Genomic DNA, 26,798 nt, shown 5'->3' on the forward strand with positions numbered 1-26,798 from the left:
GTGAATTGTTCCAATTTTTTTTTTTTTAATTTTTTTTTCTTTTTTTGTGATTTACAATTTGGCATCACGCGACTGGGGAATGAGGTGGTGTACTTTATATATATATACGAGTGTTTTGTATTGTCTCAATCTACTCTGGCCACCAATCGGGTATGATTGCTCTAGCTCCAACTATTTTCTTTCCATCTTCAAACGAGGGTATCTCAAGTTTGAAGAATGGTGATTTTGCCACCTCAGACATACTTAGTAAACAAAGCCCCACATCACCTCTGACTGCCAACACTTTCCCACTAGAGCTTTTCCGTTTACGTACTGGTTTCGAGGACGAGCCGAATGGAGAGGCACCTCCAGCAGCTTGTGCATTAGCATCTCCATCTTCCTTGTGCTCTTCCTCAATCATGAGCGACATTTCCAACTTGCTCAATGACGAAGACGGCACTTTATCCACATCTAAACTAGAAGCAAATGCAACTTCAACATCATCATCTATATTAGCTTGGTTTATATTGTCAATTGTATCATCATCAATGGTGAAAAACTGTACTGGATGAATTCGTTTACGGATGATTCCATTATTGTACGTTCTTATCGTCAATTCTTGCCCCACATAACATCCTTTATCCAAAGACAATCCATTAGTATAGTCCAAATTACACTCAAATGGTAGGAGCGATTCTCCATTAGATGCATCAGCTGTCTCAAATATGCCATTGTAGAAGCGACGATCAGTAACGTTGGATTCCGATATTAGCGATGGTATTGCAAACTGTTGAGTGAATTGAGAAGAAAACACATCATCTATGGATGATTCATCAATAAACTCATTAGTAACAAATTTGAATCCAAAATTGGGTATCCTATTATCAATGGCAAACCCCAACACTTTTGAAGCAAAATCTTGTTGAAAAATGACTTGATTTTTGATAAATGAATTGGCATTTTGTAAAGCATTTATAGGGTCCATCGTACGGAAATATTGCTGTTGAACCATTTCCAACCACGAATCGAATTCAACCGAGTCGTTGTAATAATAATACGAATTCAACGACTTCTTTGCAACAATGTCGACATTTGCACTCAATTTGTGTAATTTCAACATCATCATCAACTTGCTACAATTGACTGTATCCACTTCCAACAAAAACCCCGGTTCACGCATTTCTTCATCAAACTCATGTGCAACGTTATGGAATGGATCACAATACAAAAAACAATCAGTAACGACTCTCCCCTTTGAGTTTAAAATCATTGAATTGATCCCCTCACGAGTGACATAAATGTTGTAATCAGGATCATAAATATCTTCATGCATCAACCCATAATTGGTCATGGAATCAATGACAGACGCAAGATCAGCATGTTTCGATTCACTTGCACTGATTGTGTGTTGTTTCTTTTTGACGATTTGCGGAAGTAATCGTGATGTTAGTAATCCATTGAGGAATTTGGTGGCGTCGGGACCACGTATTGATATTAAAGATTTCTGTAGTTGCGATAGACCAGATTGAAGAACCTTCATTGTGGTGCGGAGAGAGCATAGAATCGTGCGGGAGACGAGGGGATTGTGGAAAAGCGGTATTAGTAAGTTGTTGCAATTGGCAGTATTTTTATTTTTATTTTTTTTTTTTTATTTTTGATTTGCTGCTTAATGATTAAATACTTCAACCTCAATCCTAAGGGAGAAGGGGGAAAGATGGGGTGGACCGGAACGTGTAAGGCTGAGTGGGAAGTATACATTCAAGACCCATATTAAAAGAAGAGACAGTTTCATTCATGGTACTACTGCGTATACGAATCGCCAGTGGTGTTCAAAAGCTTACCTTATCAAGCTACAAAGTTAGTTGGCACAGCACACTAATACAATAGATGAACAATAATGTATAAATAAATAAATAAATAGATAAATAAATAAATAAATAAAAATTGTAAATGAATAAGCGTCCTTTTCTAATGGTACCTGAGATCAAGTTCCCTGCCAATTGAGCCTTTGCGTGCAGTGGTGGTGGCGCCCACAAACTCAACCACTTCTTCTTGATCCGAGCTCTCATCTCCAGTATCAAAAGTAACATTACTCCTACGAGTAGTAACTCCGTTATCGGTAGCTCCACCGCCAGTAGCTCCACCGCCGGTATTTCCTGGTGCATGCATACTTTCTTCACTTGGTGACATCAATTTATCCCTTATCCGATCAGTCAAGTTTTGCTTATGCTTGATATCATATCCATGAGTCAAGGCATATTTACCCAAGTTGGTTTGTGAATGAGGTCTTGAACTCAATGCACTCGATATGGCTGATTGAGTGCCACTATTGAGATACGACTGTGTACGTGAAACATCTTCAGAACGAAGATCCAAGTTGCCGTAATCAAAGTATCCGTACCCACCAAGCAATTCAAAATCAGAATCTCCGCCATCTTCGGTGGATGTAGTAGTTTCATCAGATGGTTGACGTTCCATTGGTGTCACGGCACCTGATTCACTATTGCTAGTAACTGTCAATGAAATTGGATGTTTCAAAGATGGATCTTCAAGACTAACATGACTAAGTTCATTCTCAATCCGTAATTTTTGAAATTCAATCTTGCGGTTTTCTGATTCAGAAAGGTGCATAACAAAACTGGCATGTCTTTTAAGCAGGATTTTCAAATCATGAATCACCTTGTGGAAAGTTCCCAAAAATCTTTCCGTTTGACGATGCTTGGAACAAACAGTAATAATGACTTTATCATTATGGATGATATATCCAATTCCGAAACCTTGATCAATTGCTGGTGGGATACCAAATAATCGCAATGCTGGATTACCACAGTTGGAAATGAGAAGCTCAGGGTTCAGCAACTTATCAACACAAGTATTAAACAACAAAGGTAATCTGGCTCTTATTTCATTGGTATTGTCACCGTCTTTATCATCATCATCAAATGTTGGAATTGGAGGTAAATCACTATTGATGTTGTTTAAGCGTCTAGCAGCTTCTGGTTTGTGAATCACTTGGGCAATTGACATAAAATGACGTTCAAATCCCTTTCCCAACATTGCGTCATGATACTGTTTTCTATGCATTTGACAACATTCTTTAAAAGCAGCAAATTTTTCTGCAGTATTTGCACTGGTGATGTACAATTTACACAAGTTGGCCACTGAGTCATTTTGTACGGGAATCAATTCAGTTCTGGCATCTCTAAATTTACGAGTCATTATTGGCTCCAATGTGTTGACGACTCTTCCATATAATGAATAATTGGCAATTTGGAAACAAATTTGCATAATAGAGTCAACTGAAAGACCAAACTCTTCTGCTAACCGAGATTCTAATTTGACCGTGTGTGTTTTATACTCGTGTTGATTAATCAAATCAGCCAATGATGTTTCCGATAAATGGATAAGAAACTGTAAACGATCAGTTAAATTAAATTTAATCAATTCTGGTTTTGGTTTAAGAATTGTTGAATCAGCAAAAGTCACTGCTTCATCGAATAAAGTGTATTCTGACCCATTAATGTTTTTAGCAAGTTTCAAAACCGAATCAGTGTAAATATCACTAATAAAACGAAGAATGGCAGTACTATCCATAGTCAATGATTCCCAAACAATACCAGCAACTGAGTTTCTAGTGACAATTAATTGCAATTTGTCATACCACCTCGAGGTACAAGTACCAGATTGAATGTTGGATTCCGACAATACCGATGAACCATGAGATATAACTGAAGTTTTCTCTTGTTCGGTTTCGGGAGAATTAGAATCCAACACCACAACAAATAATGCATCATCAATAAGTTTCAATTGGTCGGGATTAGACTTGTTTAATTCGCCTCTTCCCTTTTTCCAGTTTTTCAAAGGTTGAGTTGTAATTGCACCAATGCAATTATTTATCGAATCTTCAGCAGGGATCTTGTCAGTTTCATCAATAATTTCTTGGAAAATGTCTTCCAATTCATGATCATGAAACAAGATTTGATGTTTGGTTTTGGTTTTCTTGTACAAGTCGTCGTCAAATTCAGTCAATACTTCCAAAGAGTAGTATTGATTATTGGCAAGGATGATAATATGTCTTGAATCATTAATGTGTTTGTACTTTTTCATACTAATATCTGAAGTACCACCTTCAAAATCGGGCATTCTAGTACAACCAAATAAATGATAAAAACATTGCATTGTCAAGGGCACCTTGTTTTTAGGAGTGACATCTGGTTTAAACGTGAAATTTCTCAATGTTACAATCAATTTCAACGTAGAATTGACCAAATTTGCCGTACGTTCAGCTTGATTTGGTGGATGAATAGTCTTTGCATACGGATCATCTTCCAATATAAGATAGGGGTTTCTTGGCAAAATGTCAGATTTAATCTCTCCGTATATGGCTGGAGTCATATCATTATTGACAATGTTTAAATAGTTTTGTTCGGGATGATTTGTGTACAATGTTTCGAAATGCAATTGAATCAACTTGATGATGTCATTATTGACAAAGTCATTAGCTTCATACAACAATTGTTCATACTCTTCTGGTGAAGATATTGGTTTCAAAGCAGCCAATAGTTGTTGTACAGTGGTTGCCAATGGTGGTACAGGTAAAGCTGGCAATTGAGCTTCATATTGGAAAGTGGTGTTGTTGAAATCAGTGATGGTAGCCATCTAGAACGAAAAAGGTGTTGTGTGAGTATTGTGTTGTGTTGTGTTGTGTGAGTGTTGTATTATGTGAGTGTTGTGTTTGTGGTTGCTAAAGAATTTGAATTTGAATTTGAATTTGAATTAGATGGTGGGGTGCTTTGTTAATATATATATATATATATATATATATATATTTAAGTAGAAGGGAGACTAAGAATACCTTGATATCCATTCACCCCATGTAATAAAAAAATAAAAATAAAAAAAGGAATTAAGTAAATAATTCCCATCACACACACACACCAGACACCAACACCACCACCACCACCACCACCACAAATTAAAATTAAAAAATTAAAAATTAAAATTAAAAAAAATTAAAAAATTAAAAAAATTGAATGATTTTTTTTTTCTTCTTCTTCTTCTTCTTCTTCTTCTTCTTTGTTGTCTCGTATTGTAGTGTGCATACTAAGCATGCACTAACTTATTGCTCATTTTATTTTTGTGAAAAATCTCGGAGTTTTCTTTTTTTTAATTTTTTTTAATTTTTTTTAATTTTTAATATACAAAGACAGATAGATAATAGATACTCAATACAAATTATTATTATTATTATTATTATTATCATAACATCTCATATATTGTATTACAACTCATGAAAATCTGGGGAAAAAACAAAAAAACTGAAAAGAAAAATAATGACGCAATCTTATTGGATGATACTTATTTATACATGTATATCATGACACAATACACGATATGTGCAATACATGCAATAAGATACAATAACCACCACAAACCACCACAAACTACCACAAACCACCACTTGTGCACCATTACATTCCATTCTACTTTGCATGTTAGCACGTGCACTGATTAGCCAACAGTATTTCATTGTTTTCCCTCTCATTTGATTAGAGAAAACAAAACTTATCGAAAACAACAACAACAACAACTATATATATATATATCTATTTATATCTATTGTGCTCCGGGTATCCTTAGCTCAATTTGCCCATACCTAAAAGGCTTACATCTCCCACAAATTACTAATTAGACAAACGGAGTGCCGTTGTATATATACCCTAGTTGAGCAAGAATTTTCTTTCAATTTTGATGCAAAATGAGAATGGGTGATTCCATTAACTTCTAGCTATTGTCTTTAAAATAAAATTACCTTCTCTTCTTCTCCGTCTTTTGTTATTTTGTCCCGAGGAAGTTTTACAAAATAAATTAAAACCCCTTTTTAGAAAAGTCCGATTAGAAACAGATTTTCCTCTTCTCACTACTACTAGTTAGTGATTTTCTTGCCAAGAATGTTGCGAACACAAAAGTTAACAAGGAAAATATACGTCATTAGGGGAAAAAAGTGGTTTTTCTTTCATCCGATTCCAACAACAATCTAAATTCTCAGCAGAGAAGTTCACTCATTATCACAGGTGTTCTATAGTGTGTGTTCCACTTCACTGTTATCTGACGTCAGGAGAGTTAAGATGTTCTCTTCTACATTGCTTTTCAATGCGCGGCACCCAACTTCCCTCCTCCCTCCCACTAAAGAAGCAAGAAGAAAGAGAAAAAAAAAAAAAAATTTTGTTTCGGGGCCTATGCCATATTGCACACCAAAAGAATTGGTGAACCCTCCTCTCGACGCACCGAAAATAAAAGGTACAGTGCAACCAACCAACGACGCACCTCCAAAACTACAGTATCTCCCCACCCTCCTTTCCTCCCCTCCAATTAAATGAGTGGGATAGCTTTAAAACTAACAGCATTACTAGTCAGAACTATTCTGAAACCCATATCAAAAGCTATATCCACTCAAGCCAAAAACAATGAAACGTTCCGCAAATATTGCATTTCATTTGCCAATAAACTTCACAAGACTGATGTCAAATTACGCATGAATTTACTAGGTGAGAAAAAGATTAGAGTTAGACCATTGAATGATAACAAGGCTATTGAACAAGGTGCAGCATTTATATCGGAAACTTTTATCTTTAGTGTTGCTGGTGGCCTAATCTTTTATGAAGCTTATCGAAGTCGTAAAAAGGCAAGTGATCAACGTGATGCATTGGCTGATGATATTACAATTTTACAAAATGAAATTGAGTACATAAAGACTAAATTGAGTGATTTGAATATTAAATTGGATGATTATAAAGTACCTGAAGGGTATAAACCAAAATATGTCAAGATTAACAGCTTACAAGAAAATTCAACCCAACAACAGTCACAACAGTCACCACTGCAACTAAATCCACCATCAAAACCACTGGAACTAAAATCACAACACCAACTACAGAGGGAGGAACAGCCGAGCCAACAGGGTTCACAAGCATCACAATCAAAGCCGCCACCGCCTCAGCCCACTTCGACTCCACCTACATCTCACTAACAAATCAAGCATTGCATCAGCATTCACACAACCTTGTAAATAGTGTGCCCACACCTCAAACTAGAAAACAATTAGATTTAAACTAGACTTGTATATATATATACTCACACCAAAACTGGAGAGGCTAAATCTACAACCACTCAAAACAAAGCATGTACAAAGTATGAAACAAGTTAAAACAATTATAAAAAGGGAATCACGGAATATAGTATATATTATAATACAAAAAAAAAAACAACAACAAGTCAACGGTATTTTATCACCCCAACCATATTTCAAGAAAAAGAATCAACAAAATCATTATCAATATCAACATCAATATCAATACCACCACTTCCACTTTCACTTTCACTTTCACCTTCACTCCTCCCCTCGCACTTTGAAACCATGCTCTACTTTCAACCCCAGATTATCTCCCATTCAAATATACAATTATGATCCCCTTCTATTTCTCACCACTCACTTGCTATTCTTTTTCTTCTCCACTTTCAACAATAACGCTTTATTAATATGTGGCAATACACCACCATAGGCAATAGTAGCCTTGATCAAATTATCCAATTCTTCATCACCACGAATGGCCAATTGTAAATGTCTAGGAGTAATTCTCTTGACTTTTAAATCCTTGGCAGCATTACCTGCCAATTCCAATACTTCAGCAGTTAAATACTCCAATACTGCAGTTAAATAAATTGCCGCTTTAGAACCAACACGAATCTTGTTTTGAGCACTCTTCTTCAAGTATCGCTTAACTCTACCAACAGGAAATTGTAAACCTGCTCTTGCAGAATGAGATGTTGAAGATCTGGCAATTTCTGAGGATTTACCTTTACCTCCGTGTACTTTTCCTTTACCTCCTGACATTGACTTTAGTTACGGGTGTGTATTTGGCGTTTTGAGAAAGAAAGAAATGGTATCTAGTAGTTTGTTTTTTTGTTTTGTTTTTTTCTGTTATTTGTTTGTTTATAGTTTTTTTTTTTGTCTCGGTTGTGAAATTCACGTTTGTTGTGAGTTTATTTAAAGTGTAAACAAAACGACCGAAAACTGAGAACCGCGCATCTTTCTTCTTTTGATCATTTCTACACTACTTCTCTTTGATAATCTATATACAACAAAACATAAAGCCATCATTAGCAATTGATTACACTAAATGAACCTAGTTTTTCAATCATTTTCTCCACCTCAGTACGTGATTTCCGTAATTCAGTACAAATGGAATCAAAATGCTGAAACCCCTTCAACATCTTTATCAAATAAATCATTTCGTCTTCTTCCGCATCACTCATTTGAGTAGAAACAACTCCATCTGCATCTGCAATTGCATTTGCATCTGCATCTTCATTCACACTAAGTCCACTAACTGTAGAGTTGGATGTCCTGTGTGCTCTTTCTTTTGAGACATGTTTCACCTTGGATGGCTCATTTTCAGAGTCGTCACTAGTTGAACTATCATCTTCCTCCAAAACTTCGTTCATTACACTCAACTTGCGAGACGGACCATAGTCCTCATGTTGCGGCTGTAGTGGCAGTTGCTGTCTATCATCTAGCGATGAAAAGCTTACACGACGATTCGATTCCGTTTTCAAGGTTTGTTCATGCACTCTGGTCCTCAACAACTCATCATATGCACGATCGCCATTCAGCTGCCTAAACTTTAATCTATTCCGTTGCTGATCTTGCTGTTGCTGTTGTTGCTGTCTTGTTTTCCTTTTAACATTGTTCAATATATGTTCTGGTTGAAGTAAATCACCACGTTCAATTGCACGTGTAACCAAATTGAGCACAGGATAAGAGTATACGCGATATATTATACCTCGCAATACGCCAAAATTTATAAATCGCCGTATATCAATATTTGTCAACAAGTGCTTGTGTTGCAGATACCACTCTTTAACAGTTTGCCCTTGGTTCAATGATCGATACAAGTAAAATAAACTAGTCTTTGCTGGGACTTTGACATTGGCATATTGCATGGTGAACAATTTTGGTGATCGTGATAAGAAACTTTGTTGTTGCTTCATAAACGGCGATGTACTACCACCAGATGGCATCACACGCTTATTAAAATTAAACGTTGTCAGTGGTGATGGCCCACTTTCACCCCCACCCGTTGTTGGCTTAGGTGAATTTGGTGCTGGTGTATTGGTGAATGATGAAGACCTTAAAGAATCAGTTGATCCATTAGTGACAACATATGCTTGACATTGTTCAGCCATTTGTCCATCAGATTTTAAAAATTCACCAATTCGATTAGTGGGGGCGTAAATATTGCTAAATTGGAAAATATCAATCAATTCAATACACTTGTAATGCATCAAATGTTGAATACATTGCTTGGTAACGAGATAATTGGCATCGGCTAATTCACTAATTCGTTTAACAGAATTGATTCCATCAATATAGGGTAATATTTTCACCATTGTTGGATCCCAATTAACATCAACTAGCGATTTGAGCTTCACGGTGGCTATCGGTACTTGAAATGCTTTGAGATTTATGGGAGCTGGCAACAATGGAAACAATTTTATATCAACTGAATTGGAACTATCCAATGGGATACAACATTCGGAATAATTGTTTAAATCCTGATAAATTTGTTGAATCAATGACTCGATTGAAGATAATGTAATCTTTTTGGTTTTGGAATGCCCAGGAGCATTGACACTGGCATCATTCTCCACCATTGATGACTGACCCCTATTGGCATACAATTCCAAGTCGTATTCATCGATTTTCAGCGTTGTCGTATCCAAATCAGAAGCATTGTTCCTCATGTCTTTATAAAATGAATTCTCTTTGTCCAATTTACTCAAGATGAAATTCTGTTCTTCCAAAACTTGAAACATTTGTCCCATACGTTTAATAGCTGGTTCATAAGGACTTACATCTCCCAATTCATAATTGAATACAAAACAAAAATTGAAATTAAACGAGTTTCGAGCATAGTGATCATTGACCATGTTGACGGGGTATCCGATAACCTTATAATTATTGATTTTAAAAGATAGTAGTTGATTGCATAGTTGTGGTTTGGGAATAACGTAGTTTTTCACAGTATCGAAATTGAATAAACCTGCGGTGGTTACGTCGTCATCCAAGTAGTTATTATCGTCATTGTTAATTGTAGAGCTCGTAGATATCAAGTTCTCGGGGAACTGGTGAACTATCTTTGTACCTTCCGTAGGATGAAACACGGCATAAAAAATGGAGACTATAGGGACGAATCCATCTGACATTCCATACCACTTTAATACAAAGGGAAAGGATTATTTTGGTCAAAACTTTTACCAAAACCTTTTTCTTGGGAAAAGATGGTAGCGCATACCCAGTTTAAGGTAGTTATTACAGTCACTGACCCAATTAATAGAAAAGGTAGTTTGTTCAACATTCGTGTAGTAATCTTCTATACTCGTGCGAAGAATTCAAGTTAAGTATGTTGGAGGGGTTGCAAAAGTAACTCACTCCTACAGGGTAAATTCATCGAGAATTGCGGAAAGTACACTAAACTGCCACTATTCCAAATTGATCACCCAATCGCATGTGCTGATGAGTACTGCCTCTCCTCACGCGTCACCAACCATAGATGTTTATAGAGGATACAAAACAAAGGATGTGGCCTTCTCTCTATGCAATGTGGCATGTGCTAATACTACAAGAAACTAAATAATTCAATAGAGTTTTTGAGTTAATAACATAAACGCAGAATCGCCATATATATTTACCTAAAGAAAACAGTACCCCAGTGTAGTTTTTCCAATCAAACCTCCATCGATAGTAAAATACTCGTCTTCTGGTTCAGGATAGTCATCTAAGCCTTGCCCTCGTCTTTGCTCAACGGTTGCTGCTTGTTCAGCCAAATCATGCGCTATACCGCACCCAAAATCTCTAATCTCTAGTATTCATCGGCTTGTAAACGAGTTCAAATATTCTTGCAAGCCGTCGCATCTTTCAACTATTTCCATGCACTCTTTGTACAATTCCACCGCCTTTTGTATCAAGTCGGCGTCCAACACTGCGTCCAACACTGCGTCCAACACTGCGTCATTGCGACTGTTTCTCCACTTTTGAAAGTCCTTGTCGTATTTCCTCTTGGATGAGGGTCCCCTCTCAAGAATATTTTTCACCGCGTTTAAGTCATCAGAAACAAGCGTATACTGCATACCTCTTGCAGCCCCATGATTTGCGAAACGATCAATGATAGCTTCCATTCCTCTAGTTATAGATCACATTTTGGCCCTTGCTGGGGTGACCATATGCTTAATTGTAATGGCTCTTCTGAATTCACATTCGTAAAATTTCCATAAACCGGGCACGATATAGCAACACCAGCATATCCACGTCTGTCATCATTTCTGCCAGGACTATTGATGAAAATGCCCGACACGTAGACGTTGGCATTTTCAACCATATTGATTAAGTGGAGAAGAGATATGCGGAAGTGCCCTGAGCTAGGACTTTTTTTTGCCACATGGTGTGTCACATTCAGTGTTGTAATTACAGAATACACATTATCGAATGCAACATGAAACACAACTAACGAGTGATGTAAAGAGTGCAAGAGGAGCATATCTAAGCTACATGAATGTCCAACCTGTGATGTAAGTGTGTTGCGGAAGTGGGGTTTGGTTTTAAAAAATATCGTTTCATTATGGATATGGACGTATAGAACTTCGACATAAATGCCTAGGTTCATTGCATTAAAGTCCATTATCGGATGCTTCCTGCTTGCTTGCAAATAGGCTCTAACTGTATCTACGGGATTTGACGATTGTTTTCTGACACAATCATCTCTGTGTTGGTGTTTCCGTACATAGAGCATGCTTCCAGAATAGCAAAGAGATTCTCAAGTTTCTCGTCAACCGTTCAATTTCAAAAGGGGGTTCATAATTGCCAGAGTTTTGCCGCAAAAAAAGCAAAAAGCAAGAAAAAACAAACATCCTCGGCAGTGTTCACTATCTAGGCATGACTGTTTGGATGCTGATACTTGCAGGGGGCGACAGGACGCACAAATATCCGGCCGAGCCTGGTCTGGATCTTGTTGCAACGCAGGACGGTTCTAGACTATTTGGTTGTATGTAGGACATATTGTAGATTTTGTGTTGTTCGTTGCAGAGTCGTAAATCTTACATGGAAGGGGATGTTAAACTGCATATAAAACCATCCCCTCTACTCGGCAATAGACAACCACAAACGGAATAGGAGGGGGAGGGGGGACAGGGGATGACAGCACAGACAAAGTACCTCAAGAGTACTTCAAGAGTACCTCCTTGCTCTGGCAGCTTAAAGATGGACCTAAAGGAGTCAATGCCATAGATGAAACAGGATTCGTTGTACTATGCTCTCCTTATCGCCTCTAAGCACTGGGCAAAAAGGGACAAGCCACAATTAGGTGGCATCCCTTTCCCAAACTGTCAGACACTTTCTTCTATATAATTTGTAGTGACGTAAGGCATAGAAAGAGAGAAATGTCGTGTCTTTGCTGTTTCAAAGTTCAAAAGTTGATGAATTTCACTAAATAGGTAATTTTCAAAGTTTGGGGTTTTCACTGGCACGTTTTCTAAAAGTTTGCACGTGGTTATTTTGCATTTTCTGCTTTATCCTCAATTTCCGATTATGGAATTTAAGCGCAAGATAAAGGGGGAAGGAATGTACGAAAAGAGGAAAAAAGACGGAGGCAGCAAGAGATAAGAGACCCATAGTGTGGCTTCCTACTAGTATTGTTAGCCCATGGACTCGTTTGAAACAAACAAAAAAAGAGACCCAATCATGGTTTTTCTTTCTCTTTCTCTTTCTCTGTCTCGGCATTGCATCCTCGCCCCGTGTTGCGGTAATAAAAATGTTGCTCATACGGGGCTTCGCACAAAGATTGCTACCACGGAAATAGTGCGCAAATACGTCACTGGCTGGAATAGAGAAAAAAAGAAAAAAAAACAAATTGTTGGCAATACCGATTCCTCGCACTTTAAGATCCGAGATAGGAGAGATAGATAGAGAGATAGATAGAGAGTTTGTGTGTTTGTGATAATAGGAGCAACGGAAAGCCACGTAGACAAGGTACATAGAGAGAGATAGAACTGGGTAGAGCAAGTCTAGGGGACTGCAACTATGTGCAGATTCTATGAGACATTTTCTGCAATGGAATAGGAGCCACCACCACCACTACTACTACTGCTGCTACTGCTGCTGTTGCTGCATCTGTTGACACCACAACCACAGTACAAGTTACTCTTTTCTACTACTGCAATAGAAACAACATCGTTGACAAATTGTGTGTACAGATGTAAAACTGTGTGAATCTAGAATACTGTGTAGCAGGTGCCCGTGTAGGGAGTAGTACTATGAGTCAGTCAGTTAGTTCCACAATGTCGTGGTATCACGTGCGTTGCTCATAACTATTACTCACACACACTCTCACAACCACAACCACAACCACAACCACCACAGTGTGACACAACACACACACAAAATTTATTTTTATTTATTTTTTTTTTGTTTCCTGTGCATTTTGTGTAATTTACACAGCAAATAGACAACAGACACCAGACATACTTTGAATAAATATATATATATATATAAGGTGATAGGAATCCACCAGATTTATTTTCCACTTTTTCAACCACCCTTCAGCATCAATTCACTTTTCAACCAAGTCATATCCCTATATACCAAATTAGAATACCAGTCAAACAGCATACAATGGATCATTTTGACACGCATAACCAAGAAGATATCTTCCAAATGGATGATGAGTTTGAGCACGACAGATATAGCCAAGCTACCGATGATTCGCTATTGTATCAATGTCCATACTGCAACGAGAACTTAAAGACATTCAGTTCGCAACACAACTGCAACACAATCCCAGATCTAATAACCAAGAATAATGAGTTGATTGAAATAAATTACAGGAAATGGTTGGTTCATTTTTCGTAAGGAGGAAGACCGAAGAAGCAGAGAGATAGAGAAAAGCTGGCTTTCTCATTTAGTGTTGTTCTGTCGAGTGTTTTTCTGTTATATTTTGGGTTATACATATTGCATTTATCTTTGTTTTGGGAGGAGTTTATTTTCAGGGTTATAGTTCTTATAGTTGTAATACGACGATTGCTGATTGTCATTTACGTTTAGAGTTTAATAGTGCCATCATAGTAGCAGTAGCAGTTAGTCCTCTAGCGCTATACGAGCTATGTCTAAATTCCTTTTTGCACCAACTCCGAATGTGAAATGAATAAAATTCAGACACCAAAAAATTGAATCTTACACACCCCTCTTTCGCCACACTTCCAATTGTGAGATCGGTCTGTCTGTCGGCTTCCAGCAAGAGTACCCAACTGTTGACGGCAATTGATACATATTCAAACCCCTCTTTGATATGAATCAAACTATACTGAAAACTATCAAAGGATTGCCCCAGTTCTCCAAATTTTCCCCTCGAAGTTCATTTCTAGTAGTGGCTTCGGAAGCAAAGGTGAGGCATTACGAGTGTACACTACCTTCTCATCTTGAGTTTTCTTTTTCTTGGGGTCACACAGTTGTGTTGTTGGCTACCCCATATTTTTCAAAACAATTGTTGGAAAATGCGGGCGGGGAGAGAAAGCTAGAGACAGCGGTATCGGCCTCGCTTTCTTTTTTATTTTTGATGCATTTGCATTTGCATTCATACTCAAAGACTAAAAAAATGTCATGAGACTTTCACACTGTTAAAACACAAAATGTATACTAAACTCTACTACAACGATGAATGAATGATGGGTATGTTTCATCTAAAGGAAAAAGAGGTAAAGGAAAGCAAAAAGGATCTAAAATTCCGTTTCGTTTCTCTTTACTCCACATTTCACGGTCAACCGGTTCAGGAAAGTTTATTGCTTGATTTGTATTTTGTACCCTTCTAAACAACCGGAGTAGCAAACATTTCTTTGAAAAAGGACTGGACTAGGTTACGTCACTCGAAAATAAAGAGGAGAAGAAGAAGATGACTTTTGCTCTACTGTGTGATGGCAGATGGCAAGAAAAGCTATGCTCTGACCGGCCCCCTCTACTTCATTTGTTGAGAAACGTCATACCAGGATATTATTTTACCCCAGATTTTACATTTCCTACTTTAGGAGAATGCATCAAGAGCCGGCACTCTCACTCTGACGTGTAGTCTAAGAAGTATTAGGATTCCCCCCAATCCGTTTTAACAAAAAAAATTATACACTTTAAACCACCAGGGCTTGTTCTCTAAAACATTCCTTTGCTCAGCAATTTCCTGTTTTACTGCCTCCAAGTCAACTTGTCGACGTCCCATGTCAACATTGATTTCATCAACATTCAACCACACTTTCGTCAAGGGGACGCCATTATACCAGTAATCATACACTTTATGCACCAAATAGCTGACAATCAATACAATACCACCCAAATAAATCTGGAAAAATGAAACCACATCAACGCCTCCACCAGGAGGCCACAATGCCGCCCAAAATTGTAGCACTAAAGTGACAACAATCGTTACTATACCATACCACGACACCCAATTTGGAGAAACATAAAGTAATTCATCACGAGCAACTCGTGCACGATGGCTCAAGGCAGCATGAAATCGAAGCTGCGATATATTTATCACCAAGTAGGTGAATAATGCACTCAATCCACTCAAACTCAATAGCCATTGGAAAATTGACAATGTTGTTGAGTAACCGGGGATGCACACGAGGTATGCAAGTAAACCACATACAAATTGAATCACAAGACATCCCATGGGTCGTCCTTTCTGATCGATGTAGTTGAGAAATTTGGGTCCTTGTTCTAGAGCACCAATGGCATTGAGGACTCTAGTGGATGCAAAAACTGATGCATTTCCAACAGAGATGACTGTGATTATCACTACCGCATTCATTATCGAAGGTAAAGCGTTGATATTGGCCAACTTGATGGCAATGACAAAGGGGGATGTGTTTGTATCGATGAGTCCATCAGTTGAACCTTCCAATTCAGGGTTTTTGTATGATACAAGAAACCCAATCATGACAATCGACAACAAGTAAAACACAATGATTCGATAAAAGATCTGTTTTCTTGACTTATTAATAGAAGTTTTTGGGGTTGCCGATTCAACTGCCGCCAAAGCAAATAGCTCAATCCCAGCAAATGCGAAAGATGCATTGGATATGATGAAACACATATTTTTGAATGGTGAGTGCTCATTGAACAATCCACCCTGTGGTTTATGCCAATTAGCACCTCCAATATATGGTTGTCCCGGTACACCACCGGCAACAATAATGATTCCACAAATGTTGAACCCAACAACAGCAACCACTTTGAGTAAACTTAGGAAACTTTCAATCTCCCCATACCCCTTGACACCAAACAAGTTGATAAGCACAATAACAACGTAGAAGATGGTGACAAATATGGCTGGATGAAGACGGTTATTCCAATACTGAATACTCAATGCTGCGGCAACAAGCTGCAATGGCATAGTCACCAACCATTGAAGAGCATAATTCCAAGCAATGGCGAACCCCACTGACTTGTCGATAAACAAGGTGGGGAATGTAACAAATGCACCACTCACTGGGAATGCAGTTGCTAGTTCAGATAAACTTGCCATGGTGGTGAATGCAAAACTGCCAATAAACATCCATACAAGTAGTAAACCCAATGGACCTGCATGTGCTAGTGATGAACCAGATGTAATAAACAATCCCAGCCCTATACTTGCTCCAAGTGATATCCATGTCAAATGTCGTGTACGTAGACGTTTACTTAGCGGACTCATTGATGTTATAATGGCGTCTTTTTCTAGTTGACTGAATGTCGAGTAATCAAAATCAGGGTGTGCTGGATGTAGATGTGCACCATCCCTTTCTTCCTTTCGCAGTCGAAATTGATTTGCTTCATTGTCCTGTAAACTCAGTATATATTCAACATCACCCTGGCGCTCTTGCCGTTCATCTAATTTGCGGAAATGTTCAAGGTAGACTGGTGGTAAAGTAGAATAATCAAATGGTCTGAATGAATTGATAAAATTGAAAACTAGGGTTTTTGGGTGGAGTGAATGTCGCGACAGTGATTGCTCCGATGCGGATGATGACTCAGTTGTACTCAATGGCGATAGTGTAGCCGAAGGTGGATGGCGAGGTGTATAGTACGGGTCAAATGCAGCCAACTCCTCTTCATTGATTTGTGACATTGGCAGTTTGTATTGTGACATAGCGTTGACTCAACACTGCCTATCACGAAAAAGGGCGTGTTTTGACACCTGTAGGATAAGTTTGCGTTTAGGTGATGTAGCTTGATTTTTCAACAACTTTGGCTAACGATTCGAATCTATCCCCGTGATCTGTATCCGTCTATATCTCAACAGCTTCTTCCGAGTCATCTTTTATCTTGGTACAGAATGAGAGATTTTTTTTTTTGGCGTCTGATTATATTACTCAAAACAAAAGGTCATTGTGCTAAGAGCCTATACAATTTTAAGTCATGTTGCATTTTCTTTTCTGTTCTCTATCTACATCCAATTAAACTTTTTGAGAGGTTTCCATTGCATCCGTGTAAATTATGGAAAGCGTATTTGAGCAGTTAGTAGTTACAGAGGGAGAGGACGGTATACCTGTGTTTAAAACTGTGATATCTGAACCAGATCAAGGACATTCGAAATGCGGATTTTTTATTAGACAGTAATGTATCCCGCCTCAGTTGCAATATTATAACCATTTCGTACTACATTGATCAACAAACTAATTTTGTGCACGGCGCTACCCTAATCGGCTACACGAAGACTGACCTCTTTCCAAAGCTGAGCCTCTATGGTCGGTAGAATCTGTAAGGAAGCAATGGTAAATTGTGGGGTAGTTGGCGAGTAGAGTGTGTTGCAGCAAGAGCATGTAGCCACAAGTGAGGTACCGAATCGGATCAAGATTTGCATCTTTTCTAATCTTCCCCTCCTTTTTTATAACACGTGCACCATCGCTTGAAGTACCTGAACTGGCATATAAGAGTGGCAGTATATCTAGTTCGTATTAGACCTTTCATTGGATGTGAACGTTTTAGCGGGATGGAAGTGGGATGAGTAGCTGACGAAATTTCTCTTTGTTGATGGTTTCAAGCGGGGTGTTTGACTCCACTAATTCCTGAAACAATCTTTCATAACAGTTCCTACTTGAGAATTAATGACAAGCCTAGAGTCAAAATGATGGCCCCCGCCTACCAAAAACAAAACCCACTTGAACGAAAAAATGGGGTGGGGGGAGCGAAAATGCATTGTTCACACAATTGTGGCTCCTACAATTTCACATTGGTAAAGGTCCTGACAATTTCGTAATTGAAAACGAGAAGACATACTGGAAATCACACGAGAGAGACTTCAATTAATCTCAACCCTAGAATCAATGTCTGAAAACATCAATATTCACATATGCGGATGCTGTGTCATCAACAGAGACTGTAATGATAATTATGATGGCTTTGGTGGGATTGGAATAGCTTGCTCGGTATAGAAGGAACTCAACAAGCAATACAGAATGCTGGCTGTGGAGTCCGGAAGCAATTTCTACACCCACCAAGTGTTAATCTTTGGGGTGTTGTCAAAGCAATGCAATTGATACTCGAACTCCTCAGAAGATTCGATTATGAAAGTATTAAGACCATTATTGCTAGCGATTGCAAGAACACTATTGATGCAATATTGACATATGTGCCACGCTACATTGATATATATGGTGATAATCCCGATGATTGGAAAAATAGTAATAAAGGTCCATTGAATAATGCAGACTCACTCAACGAGGCAATGAATTTGTTGTGGGATATGGAGGACAAGTGCGGCAATGAAGGGTTGGAGGGAGTCTTGTTGGTATACAAGAGATGGGTTAACAACATTAAGAGATTCGACTGGGCACAAGACTTGGCATTAAGGATGTAGCTGAAGAGGAAAAGAACTGGTGTACATGGTAGACGAATTTCCCGATTGATACTTTCAAAGTTGAAGCAGCTAAGTAAGCAGAGACATTTATGAGCCCTCCAGATGGTGTACCAAAGAGACTTTCTTGAATTTAGTGGACTTAAAATGGCATGAGGATTGGGCGCATAAGGCAGTTGATGAGAAGGAACAAGATGCCAATTAGTAATGATTGTCACTACCATTTAGGACAGTTTAATTTCTTCAAACAAGCTTTCCAATGCGGGTGTCACGTAATTTGTAGAGCCTTAAATGGAGTTTAGAAGGGAGGTACAGATGTTTGTAATGGAGTATACTGAGATTTGGCGTGGTGAAATGAATGTAGTCAAATTCAATTCGAGCATGGTACTATCCTCTAGTCCATCGGATTATGCTTCATTCAATGTAGAAAAGGTATTGACACACTTTTTTGGTCCTTTAGCGCCTCCCTAAATTCAAGCGAACATCTAAGCACTTCACATTGCCATATAAAGCAATTTCGATTGTTTTCGTCGGGCCCGACTTGATGCTACCGGTTCCTAAAAATATTGCTCGGAAATTTTTTTGCGGCAAATTCCAAACAAGGTATATCCGAAGCGCAACTCCAAATATAATCTTCAAAAGCATATTCGCTTGGAAGAGCAAGCGAAATTATGAAGATGTAGAGATAAACATGAGCGAGATAAGATTGAAACCACTTCATTGGACGAACTCTCTTTGCTTGCAAGAAACCATTTTTATATGATAAGGTTCGGACTAAGCACGTTTTGAACAACCTTTTCTTCAATAATCCCGAACTTTTTTAACGGGAATTAACCAGAAACGGAAATTATGCACAAATGCAGCCCATGGTATCATCACAAAGCCGCCTGAACATCAATTTCAACAACCCTATGAGCCACCTCTGTAATTCAACACCTAAAATAACCCAAAATGCCATTTGAAATGTGAAATTTAGAAAATATTTGTTCTTCTCTCTAACAAGTACAGCTGGTGTAAATACTACGATAATGAAGACAGGGGTTAGTTCTACGAAAAGCCTTCCAAAGCAAGCTACCATTCAAATGTTGTCGGCGTTGATTGCTTGCTCACAATCGTCCACTGAAAGCAAGAGTGAACAAGTACAATATTACCAGTTACAACAGCATGTTTCTTACTTTAGCGCAGATTACAAAAATCATCGGAACAAAATCCATGCAAAACTAACACTTCTTAATCTTGTTACTTCTTTGTTAACATTGCTTCTTCTTGCAATATATTGGGGGTCATATTATGAGATTCAAGACAACATGAAAGAATTAAAAATGTTGGTGGTGATTGGTGATGAAAACACTATTGATGGAATACCCTCAGCCTTTGGAAATGCTATGAAGGAAGTACTACAACGTCCCCAGTCGAAAGCAAGTGGAGATTGGCATATTTTCAAAGAAAGCGAGTTTAAACAGCTAGCAGAAGATCATGACAACACAATTAGAGGAGAAATTATCAGGCGTGTGCATCATCAATTGTACTGGGCAGCAATATATGTCAAACCCAATGCAAGTTATAACTACCACCAAGCATTAGTCAACGGAGACACAAAGTATAATGCATCTGACAACACTGTGGCTGTATATTATGAAACTGGTCGTGATAGTACTATAATTGGACTGTATGTTTTGCCACAAATTCAGAAAATTGAAAAGCTTTGGTTTAACAAACTTCCTGTGCTAACCGCCCGAATTGTTGACATCACCATTCAATCCAAGGCACAGAAGTTGGTGCTCACGCAACCACTTCTGTTTACTGTATTTGATGGAGCACCGTACTCACAATACATTTTAAATGCTCCTTTACAAATAGGCATTATTCAGTTGATTATGGTTTCATTTTTCCAATTCAACTTTTTTGCAAGCCCGCACCAGAAAGTGGCCCAATCTCCAGTAAAAAGAGCTCATTATGTTGTTTACAGATACATTTCTTCCCTCTTATCATTCTGCTTTTTTTCACTAATTTTCGGGCTTGTTTCATTAGCTTATCAGGCAGACTTTACCAGCACTTTTGGAAAATCGGGATTTTTGGTGTATTGGGGTATCACATTCCTCACAATGTGTGCAGTTGGGTTTGCAAACGAGATTATGGCTTTGTTGATCATCCCCATATACCCACCGTTATTAGGATATTGGCTTGTGTTTTGGGTCATCATTAATGTTGCGCCTTCTTACAATGCCATGTCTTTAACCAACAATTTCTACAGGTACGGTTATGCTACACCAATGTATAACGGATACGAAGCAACCAAGGTTATTTTTTTCGATCTTTACAAGGGAAATTTAGGACGTAATATTGGCATATTAATTGCTTGGATCGTGGTGTTGTCGATGGCATTTCCATTTGCATTAACGAGGTTCAATACGTTGAGTAACAATAGAGCGGCTACCATAGAGCCCAAGGAGTGTTCTTCGGGCACAAATTCAGAAGAAATGAAGCAAGAAGGAAGATGATTTGGTATATTTCGTAACCAGTCAAGAAATAAAACTGGGCTCAAAAATGTTCATTTTAAGACACCTAACCTCTATAGCCAGGGGTACCCTCTCCAGGTACTCTTAGCAGCAAGTATGTTTCTTGGGTATTTTAACAATTGTGCATACTCTGACTTCAAGGGAGGTCCATAAGCTTATCGTGACATTGAATGTTAAACCAAATATTGAACAACTTTAAGATTGTGTTAATCATTCGTCGCCCAAGCAATGAAAGGTGGTTTATCTCAGCGGTAATGGTAGAATAGTTTCAAAACCTATGCTTCGCAGCCTAGTGGAGTCCCGTATTTTCAGAAATTTTGTAATAAATTTAAATATTGTGTGTTCCATCTTCTACTCCTCTCCCCACAACATCAACACAATAGAAGTGATGAACTACTAAGTTTCAGGCTCGTATAATGACCAAGCATCTAGACGTGATAAGAGGTTTGGTGGAGTCGGATTGTATTGTCATATCTTTCCAGAATTAATCACTCATTTCAGGTCTTGCAATTAGAAAATTGTCATAAAGTCAGGCAAACTTCATTGAGAACCAAAATATGGTCTGTTGTCAAAAGTATGAAGGCATTGATCAAGCTTCGCAAACGTCACTTTGAGTTAATTTATAAGAGAAAGGATTTTGACATTAATGGACGCAGCACAGCATGAGACTGGGCGCAAAAGGCAGGGGATGCGGAAGAACAAAGTGCCGACTGGTAAAAATACAAAATGACTGGGACGATGTCAATCAAAGACAGAGAGCTCAGTGAACAGTTGCTGCACTTTCTGTGTGTAATGAGACACAAGTGTTATTACAGTCTCTGTTGATGACACAGCATCCGCATATGTGAATATTGATGTTTTCAGACATTGATTCTAGGGTTGAGATTAATTGAAGTCTCTCTCGTGTGATTTCCAGTATGTCTTCTCGTTTTCAATTACGAAATTGTCAGGACCTTTACCAATGTGAAATTGTAGGAGCCACAATTGTGTGAACAATGCATTTTCGCTCCCCCCACCCCATTTTTTCGTTCAAGTGGGTTTTGTTTTTGGTAGGCGGGGGCCATCATTTTGACTCTAGGCTTGTCATTAATTCTCAAGTAGGAACTGTTATGAAAGATTGTTTCAGGAATTAGTGGAGTCAAACACCCCGCTTGAAACCATCAACAAAGAGAAATTTCGTCAGCTACTCATCCCACTTCCATCCCGCTAAAACGTTCACATCCAATGAAAGGTCTAATACGAACTAGATATACTGCCACTCTTATATGCCAGTTCAGGTACTTCAAGCGATGGTGCACGTGTTATAAAAAAGGAGGGGAAGATTAGAAAAGATGCAAATCTTGATCCGATTCGGTACCTCACTTGTGGCTACATGCTCTTGCTGCAACACACTCTACTCGCCAACTACCCCACAATTTACCATTGCTTCCTTACAGATTCTACCGACCATAGAGGCTCAGCTTTGGAAAGAGGTCAGTCTTCGTGTAGCCGATTAGGGTAGCGCCGTGCACAAAATTAGTTTGTTGATCAATGTAGTACGAAATGGTTATAATATTGCAACTGAGGCGGGATACATTACTGTCTAATAAAAAATCCGCATTTCGAATGTCCTTGATCTGGTTCAGATATCACAGTTTTAAACACAGGTATACCGTCCTCTCCCTCTGTAACTACTAACTGCTCAAATACGCTTTCCATAATTTACACGGATGCAATGGAAACCTCTCAAAAAGTTTAATTGGATGTAGATAGAGAACAGAAAAGAAAATGCAACATGACTTAAAATTGTATAGGCTCTTAGCACAATGACCTTTTGTTTTGAGTAATATAATCAGACGCCAAAAAAAAAAATCTCTCATTCTGTACCAAGATAAAAGATGACTCGGAAGAAGCTGTTGAGATATAGACGGATACAGATCACGGGGATAGATTCGAATCGTTAGCCAAAGTTGTTGAAAAATCAAGCTACATCACCTAAACGCAAACTTATCCTACAGGTGTCAAAACACGCCCTTTTTCGTGATAGGCAGTGTTGAGTCAACGCTATGTCACAATACAAACTGCCAATGTCACAAATCAATGAAGAGGAGTTGGCTGCATTTGACCCGTACTATACACCTCGCCATCCACCTTCGGCTACACTATCGCCATTGAGTACAACTGAGTCATCATCCGCATCGGAGCAATCACTGTCGCGACATTCACTCCACCCAAAAACCCTAGTTTTCAATTTTATCAATTCATTCAGACCATTTGATTATTCTACTTTACCACCAGTCTACCTTGAACATTTCCGCAAATTAGATGAACGGCAAGAGCGCCAGGGTGATGTTGAATATATACTGAGTTTACAGGACAATGAAGCAAATCAATTTCGACTGCGAAAGGAAGAAAGGGATGGTGCACATCTACATCCAGCACACCCTGATTTTGATTACTCGACATTCAGTCAACTAGAAAAAGACGCCATTATAACATCAATGAGTCCGCTAAGTAAACGTCTACGTACACGACATTTGACATGGATATCACTTGGAGCAAGTATAGGGCTGGGATTGTTTATTACATCTGGTTCATCACTAGCACATGCAGGTCCATTGGGTTTACTACTTGTATGGATGTTTATTGGCAGTTTTGCATTCACCACCATGGCAAGTTTATCTGAACTAGCAACTGCATTCCCAGTGAGTGGTGCATTTGTTACATTCCCCACCTTGTTTATCGACAAGTCAGTGGGGTTCGCCATTGCTTGGAATTATGCTCTTCAATGGTTGGTGACTATGCCATTGCAGCTTGTTGCCGCAGCATTGAGTATTCAGTATTGGAATAACCGTCTTCATCCAGCCATATTTGTCACCATCTTCTACGTTGTTATTGTGCTTATCAACTTGTTTGGTGTCAAGGGGTATGGGGAGATTGAAAGTTTCCTAAGTTTACTCAAAGTGGTTGCTGTTGTTGGGTTCAACATTTGTGGAATCATTATTGTTGCCGGTGGTGTACCGGGACAACCATATATTGGAGGTGCTAATTGGCATAAACCACAGGGTGGATTGTTCAATGAGCACTCACCATTCAAAAATATGTGTTTCATCATATCCAATGCATCTTTCGCATTTGCTGGGATTGAGCTATTTGCTTTGGCGGCAGTTGAATCGGCAACCCCAAAAACTTCTATTAATAAGTCAAGAAAACAGATCTTTTATCGAATCATTGTGTTTTACTTGTTGTCGATTGTCATGATTGGGTTTCTTGTATCATACAAAAACCCTGAATTGGAAGGTTCAACTGATGGACTCATCGATACAAACACATCCCCCTTTGTCATTGCCATCAAGTTGGCCAATATCAACGCTTTACCTTCGATAATGAATGCGGTAGTGATAATCACAGTCATCTCTGTTGGAAATGCATCAGTTTTTGCATCCACTAGAGTCCTCAATGCCATTGGTGCTCTAGAACAAGGACCCAAATTTCTCAACTACATCGATCAGAAAGGACGACCCATGGGATGTCTTGTGATTCAATTTGTATGTGGTTTACTTGCATACCTCGTGTGCATCCCCGGTTACTCAACAACATTGTCAATTTTCCAATGGCTATTGAGTTTGAGTGGATTGAGTGCATTATTCACCTACTTGGTGATAAATATATCGCAGCTTCGATTTCATGCTGCCTTGAGCCATCGTGCACGAGTTGCTCGTGATGAATTACTTTATGTTTCTCCAAATTGGGTGTCGTGGTATGGTATAGTAACGATTGTTGTCACTTTAGTGCTACAATTTTGGGCGGCATTGTGGCCTCCTGGTGGAGGCGTTGATGTGGTTTCATTTTTCCAGATTTATTTGGGTGGTATTGTATTGATTGTCAGCTATTTGGTGCATAAAGTGTATGATTACTGGTATAATGGCGTCCCCTTGACGAAAGTGTGGTTGAATGTTGATGAAATCAATGTTGACATGGGACGTCGACAAGTTGACTTGGAGGCAGTAAAACAGGAAATTGCTGAGCAAAGGAATGTTTTAGAGAACAAGCCCTGGTGGTTTAAAGTGTATAATTTTTTTTGTTAAAACGGATTGGGGGGAATCCTAATACTTCTTAGACTACACGTCAGAGTGAGAGTGCCGGCTCTTGATGCATTCTCCTAAAGTAGGAAATGTAAAATCTGGGGTAAAATAATATCCTGGTATGACGTTTCTCAACAAATGAAGTAGAGGGGGCCGGTCAGAGCATAGCTTTTCTTGCCATCTGCCATCACACAGTAGAGCAAAAGTCATCTTCTTCTTCTCCTCTTTATTTTCGAGTGACGTAACCTAGTCCAGTCCTTTTTCAAAGAAATGTTTGCTACTCCGGTTGTTTAGAAGGGTACAAAATACAAATCAAGCAATAAACTTTCCTGAACCGGTTGACCGTGAAATGTGGAGTAAAGAGAAACGAAACGGAATTTTAGATCCTTTTTGCTTTCCTTTACCTCTTTTTCCTTTAGATGAAACATACCCATCATTCATTCATCGTTGTAGTAGAGTTTAGTATACATTTTGTGTTTTAACAGTGTGAAAGTCTCATGACATTTTTTTAGTCTTTGAGTATGAATGCAAATGCAAATGCATCAAAAATAAAAAAGAAAGCGAGGCCGATACCGCTGTCTCTAGCTTTCTCTCCCCGCCCGCATTTTCCAACAATTGTTTTGAAAAATATGGGGTAGCCAACAACACAACTGTGTGACCCCAAGAAAAAGAAAACTCAAGATGAGAAGGTAGTGTACACTCGTAATGCCTCACCTTTGCTTCCGAAGCCACTACTAGAAATGAACTTCGAGGGGAAAATTTGGAGAACTGGGGCAATCCTTTGATAGTTTTCAGTATAGTTTGATTCATATCAAAGAGGGGTTTGAATATGTATCAATTGCCGTCAACAGTTGGGTACTCTTGCTGGAAGCCGACAGACAGACCGATCTCACAATTGGAAGTGTGGCGAAAGAGGGGTGTGTAAGATTCAATTTTTTGGTGTCTGAATTTTATTCATTTCACATTCGGAGTTGGTGCAAAAAGGAATTTAGACATAGCTCGTATAGCGCTAGAGGACTAACTGCTACTGCTACTATGATGGCACTATTAAACTCTAAACGTAAATGACAATCAGCAATCGTCGTATTACAACTATAAGAACTATAACCCTGAAAATAAACTCCTCCCAAAACAAAGATAAATGCAATATGTATAACCCAAAATATAACAGAAAAACACTCGACAGAACAACACTAAATGAGAAAGCCAGCTTTTCTCTATCTCTCTGCTTCTTCGGTCTTCCTCCTTACGAAAAATGAACCAACCATTTCCTGTAATTTATTTCAATCAACTCATTATTC

The 26,798-nt window shown here is 38.6% G+C and overlaps 10 protein-coding genes across 10 annotated transcripts; 5 read left to right on the forward strand and 5 right to left on the reverse strand. All coding sequences in view use genetic code 12, as the record gives it.

Moving 5' to 3' along the window:
* Positions 1-130: 130 nt before the first annotated feature.
* CPAR2_103250 (uncharacterized protein) lies at positions 131-1,519 on the reverse strand (the record flags this gene model as incomplete). Its single annotated transcript, XM_036812352.1, has 1 exon — positions 131-1,519. One exon carries the CDS (start codon positions 1,517-1,519, stop codon positions 131-133), a length of 1,389 nt encoding a protein of 462 aa, XP_036663469.1.
* Positions 1,520-1,947: 428 nt separating this feature from the next.
* Positions 1,948-4,638, reverse strand: CTN3 (carnitine O-acetyltransferase; the record flags this gene model as incomplete). Its single annotated transcript, XM_036812353.1, has 1 exon — positions 1,948-4,638. The coding sequence occupies one exon, from the start codon at positions 4,636-4,638 to the stop codon at positions 1,948-1,950; it is 2,691 nt and encodes an 896-aa protein (XP_036663470.1).
* Positions 4,639-6,355: 1,717 nt separating this feature from the next.
* On the forward strand, positions 6,356-7,009 carry CPAR2_103270 (uncharacterized protein; the record flags this gene model as incomplete). The annotated part of the gene is made up of 1 exon (XM_036812354.1): positions 6,356-7,009. The coding sequence occupies one exon, from the start codon at positions 6,356-6,358 to the stop codon at positions 7,007-7,009; it is 654 nt and encodes a 217-aa protein (XP_036663471.1).
* Positions 7,010-7,468: 459 nt separating this feature from the next.
* On the reverse strand, positions 7,469-7,873 carry HTA3 (histone H2AZ; the record flags this gene model as incomplete). Its single annotated transcript, XM_036812357.1, has 1 exon — positions 7,469-7,873. The coding sequence occupies one exon, from the start codon at positions 7,871-7,873 to the stop codon at positions 7,469-7,471; it is 405 nt and encodes a 134-aa protein (XP_036663472.1).
* Positions 7,874-8,139: 266 nt separating this feature from the next.
* On the reverse strand, positions 8,140-10,245 carry NPR2 (nitrogen permease regulating protein; the record flags this gene model as incomplete). The annotated part of the gene is made up of 1 exon (XM_036812358.1): positions 8,140-10,245. One exon carries the CDS (start codon positions 10,243-10,245, stop codon positions 8,140-8,142), a length of 2,106 nt encoding a protein of 701 aa, XP_036663473.1.
* A 3,460-nt stretch (positions 10,246-13,705) lies between these two features.
* On the forward strand, positions 13,706-13,942 carry CPAR2_103300 (uncharacterized protein; the record flags this gene model as incomplete). Its single annotated transcript, XM_036812359.1, has 1 exon — positions 13,706-13,942. One exon carries the CDS (start codon positions 13,706-13,708, stop codon positions 13,940-13,942), a length of 237 nt encoding a protein of 78 aa, XP_036663474.1.
* A 1,243-nt stretch (positions 13,943-15,185) lies between these two features.
* On the reverse strand, positions 15,186-17,207 carry CPAR2_103310 (uncharacterized protein; the record flags this gene model as incomplete). The annotated part of the gene is made up of 1 exon (XM_036812360.1): positions 15,186-17,207. The coding sequence occupies one exon, from the start codon at positions 17,205-17,207 to the stop codon at positions 15,186-15,188; it is 2,022 nt and encodes a 673-aa protein (XP_036663475.1).
* Positions 17,208-18,587: 1,380 nt separating this feature from the next.
* On the forward strand, positions 18,588-18,917 carry CPAR2_103320 (uncharacterized protein; the record flags this gene model as incomplete). The annotated part of the gene is made up of 1 exon (XM_036812361.1): positions 18,588-18,917. One exon carries the CDS (start codon positions 18,588-18,590, stop codon positions 18,915-18,917), a length of 330 nt encoding a protein of 109 aa, XP_036663476.1.
* A 1,025-nt stretch (positions 18,918-19,942) lies between these two features.
* CPAR2_103330 (SNG1 family protein) lies at positions 19,943-21,415 on the forward strand (the record flags this gene model as incomplete). Its single annotated transcript, XM_036812362.1, has 1 exon — positions 19,943-21,415. One exon carries the CDS (start codon positions 19,943-19,945, stop codon positions 21,413-21,415), a length of 1,473 nt encoding a protein of 490 aa, XP_036663477.1.
* Positions 21,416-23,478: 2,063 nt separating this feature from the next.
* On the forward strand, positions 23,479-25,500 carry CPAR2_103340 (uncharacterized protein; the record flags this gene model as incomplete). Its single annotated transcript, XM_036812363.1, has 1 exon — positions 23,479-25,500. The coding sequence occupies one exon, from the start codon at positions 23,479-23,481 to the stop codon at positions 25,498-25,500; it is 2,022 nt and encodes a 673-aa protein (XP_036663478.1).
* Positions 25,501-26,798: the final 1,298 nt, after the last annotated feature.

The sequence above is a fragment of the Candida parapsilosis genome, contig 005569 (genome assembly GCF_000182765.1).
Source record: "Candida parapsilosis strain CDC317 annotated contig 005569".
Lineage (NCBI taxonomy): Eukaryota > Fungi > Ascomycota > Pichiomycetes > Serinales > Debaryomycetaceae > Lodderomyces > Lodderomyces parapsilosis.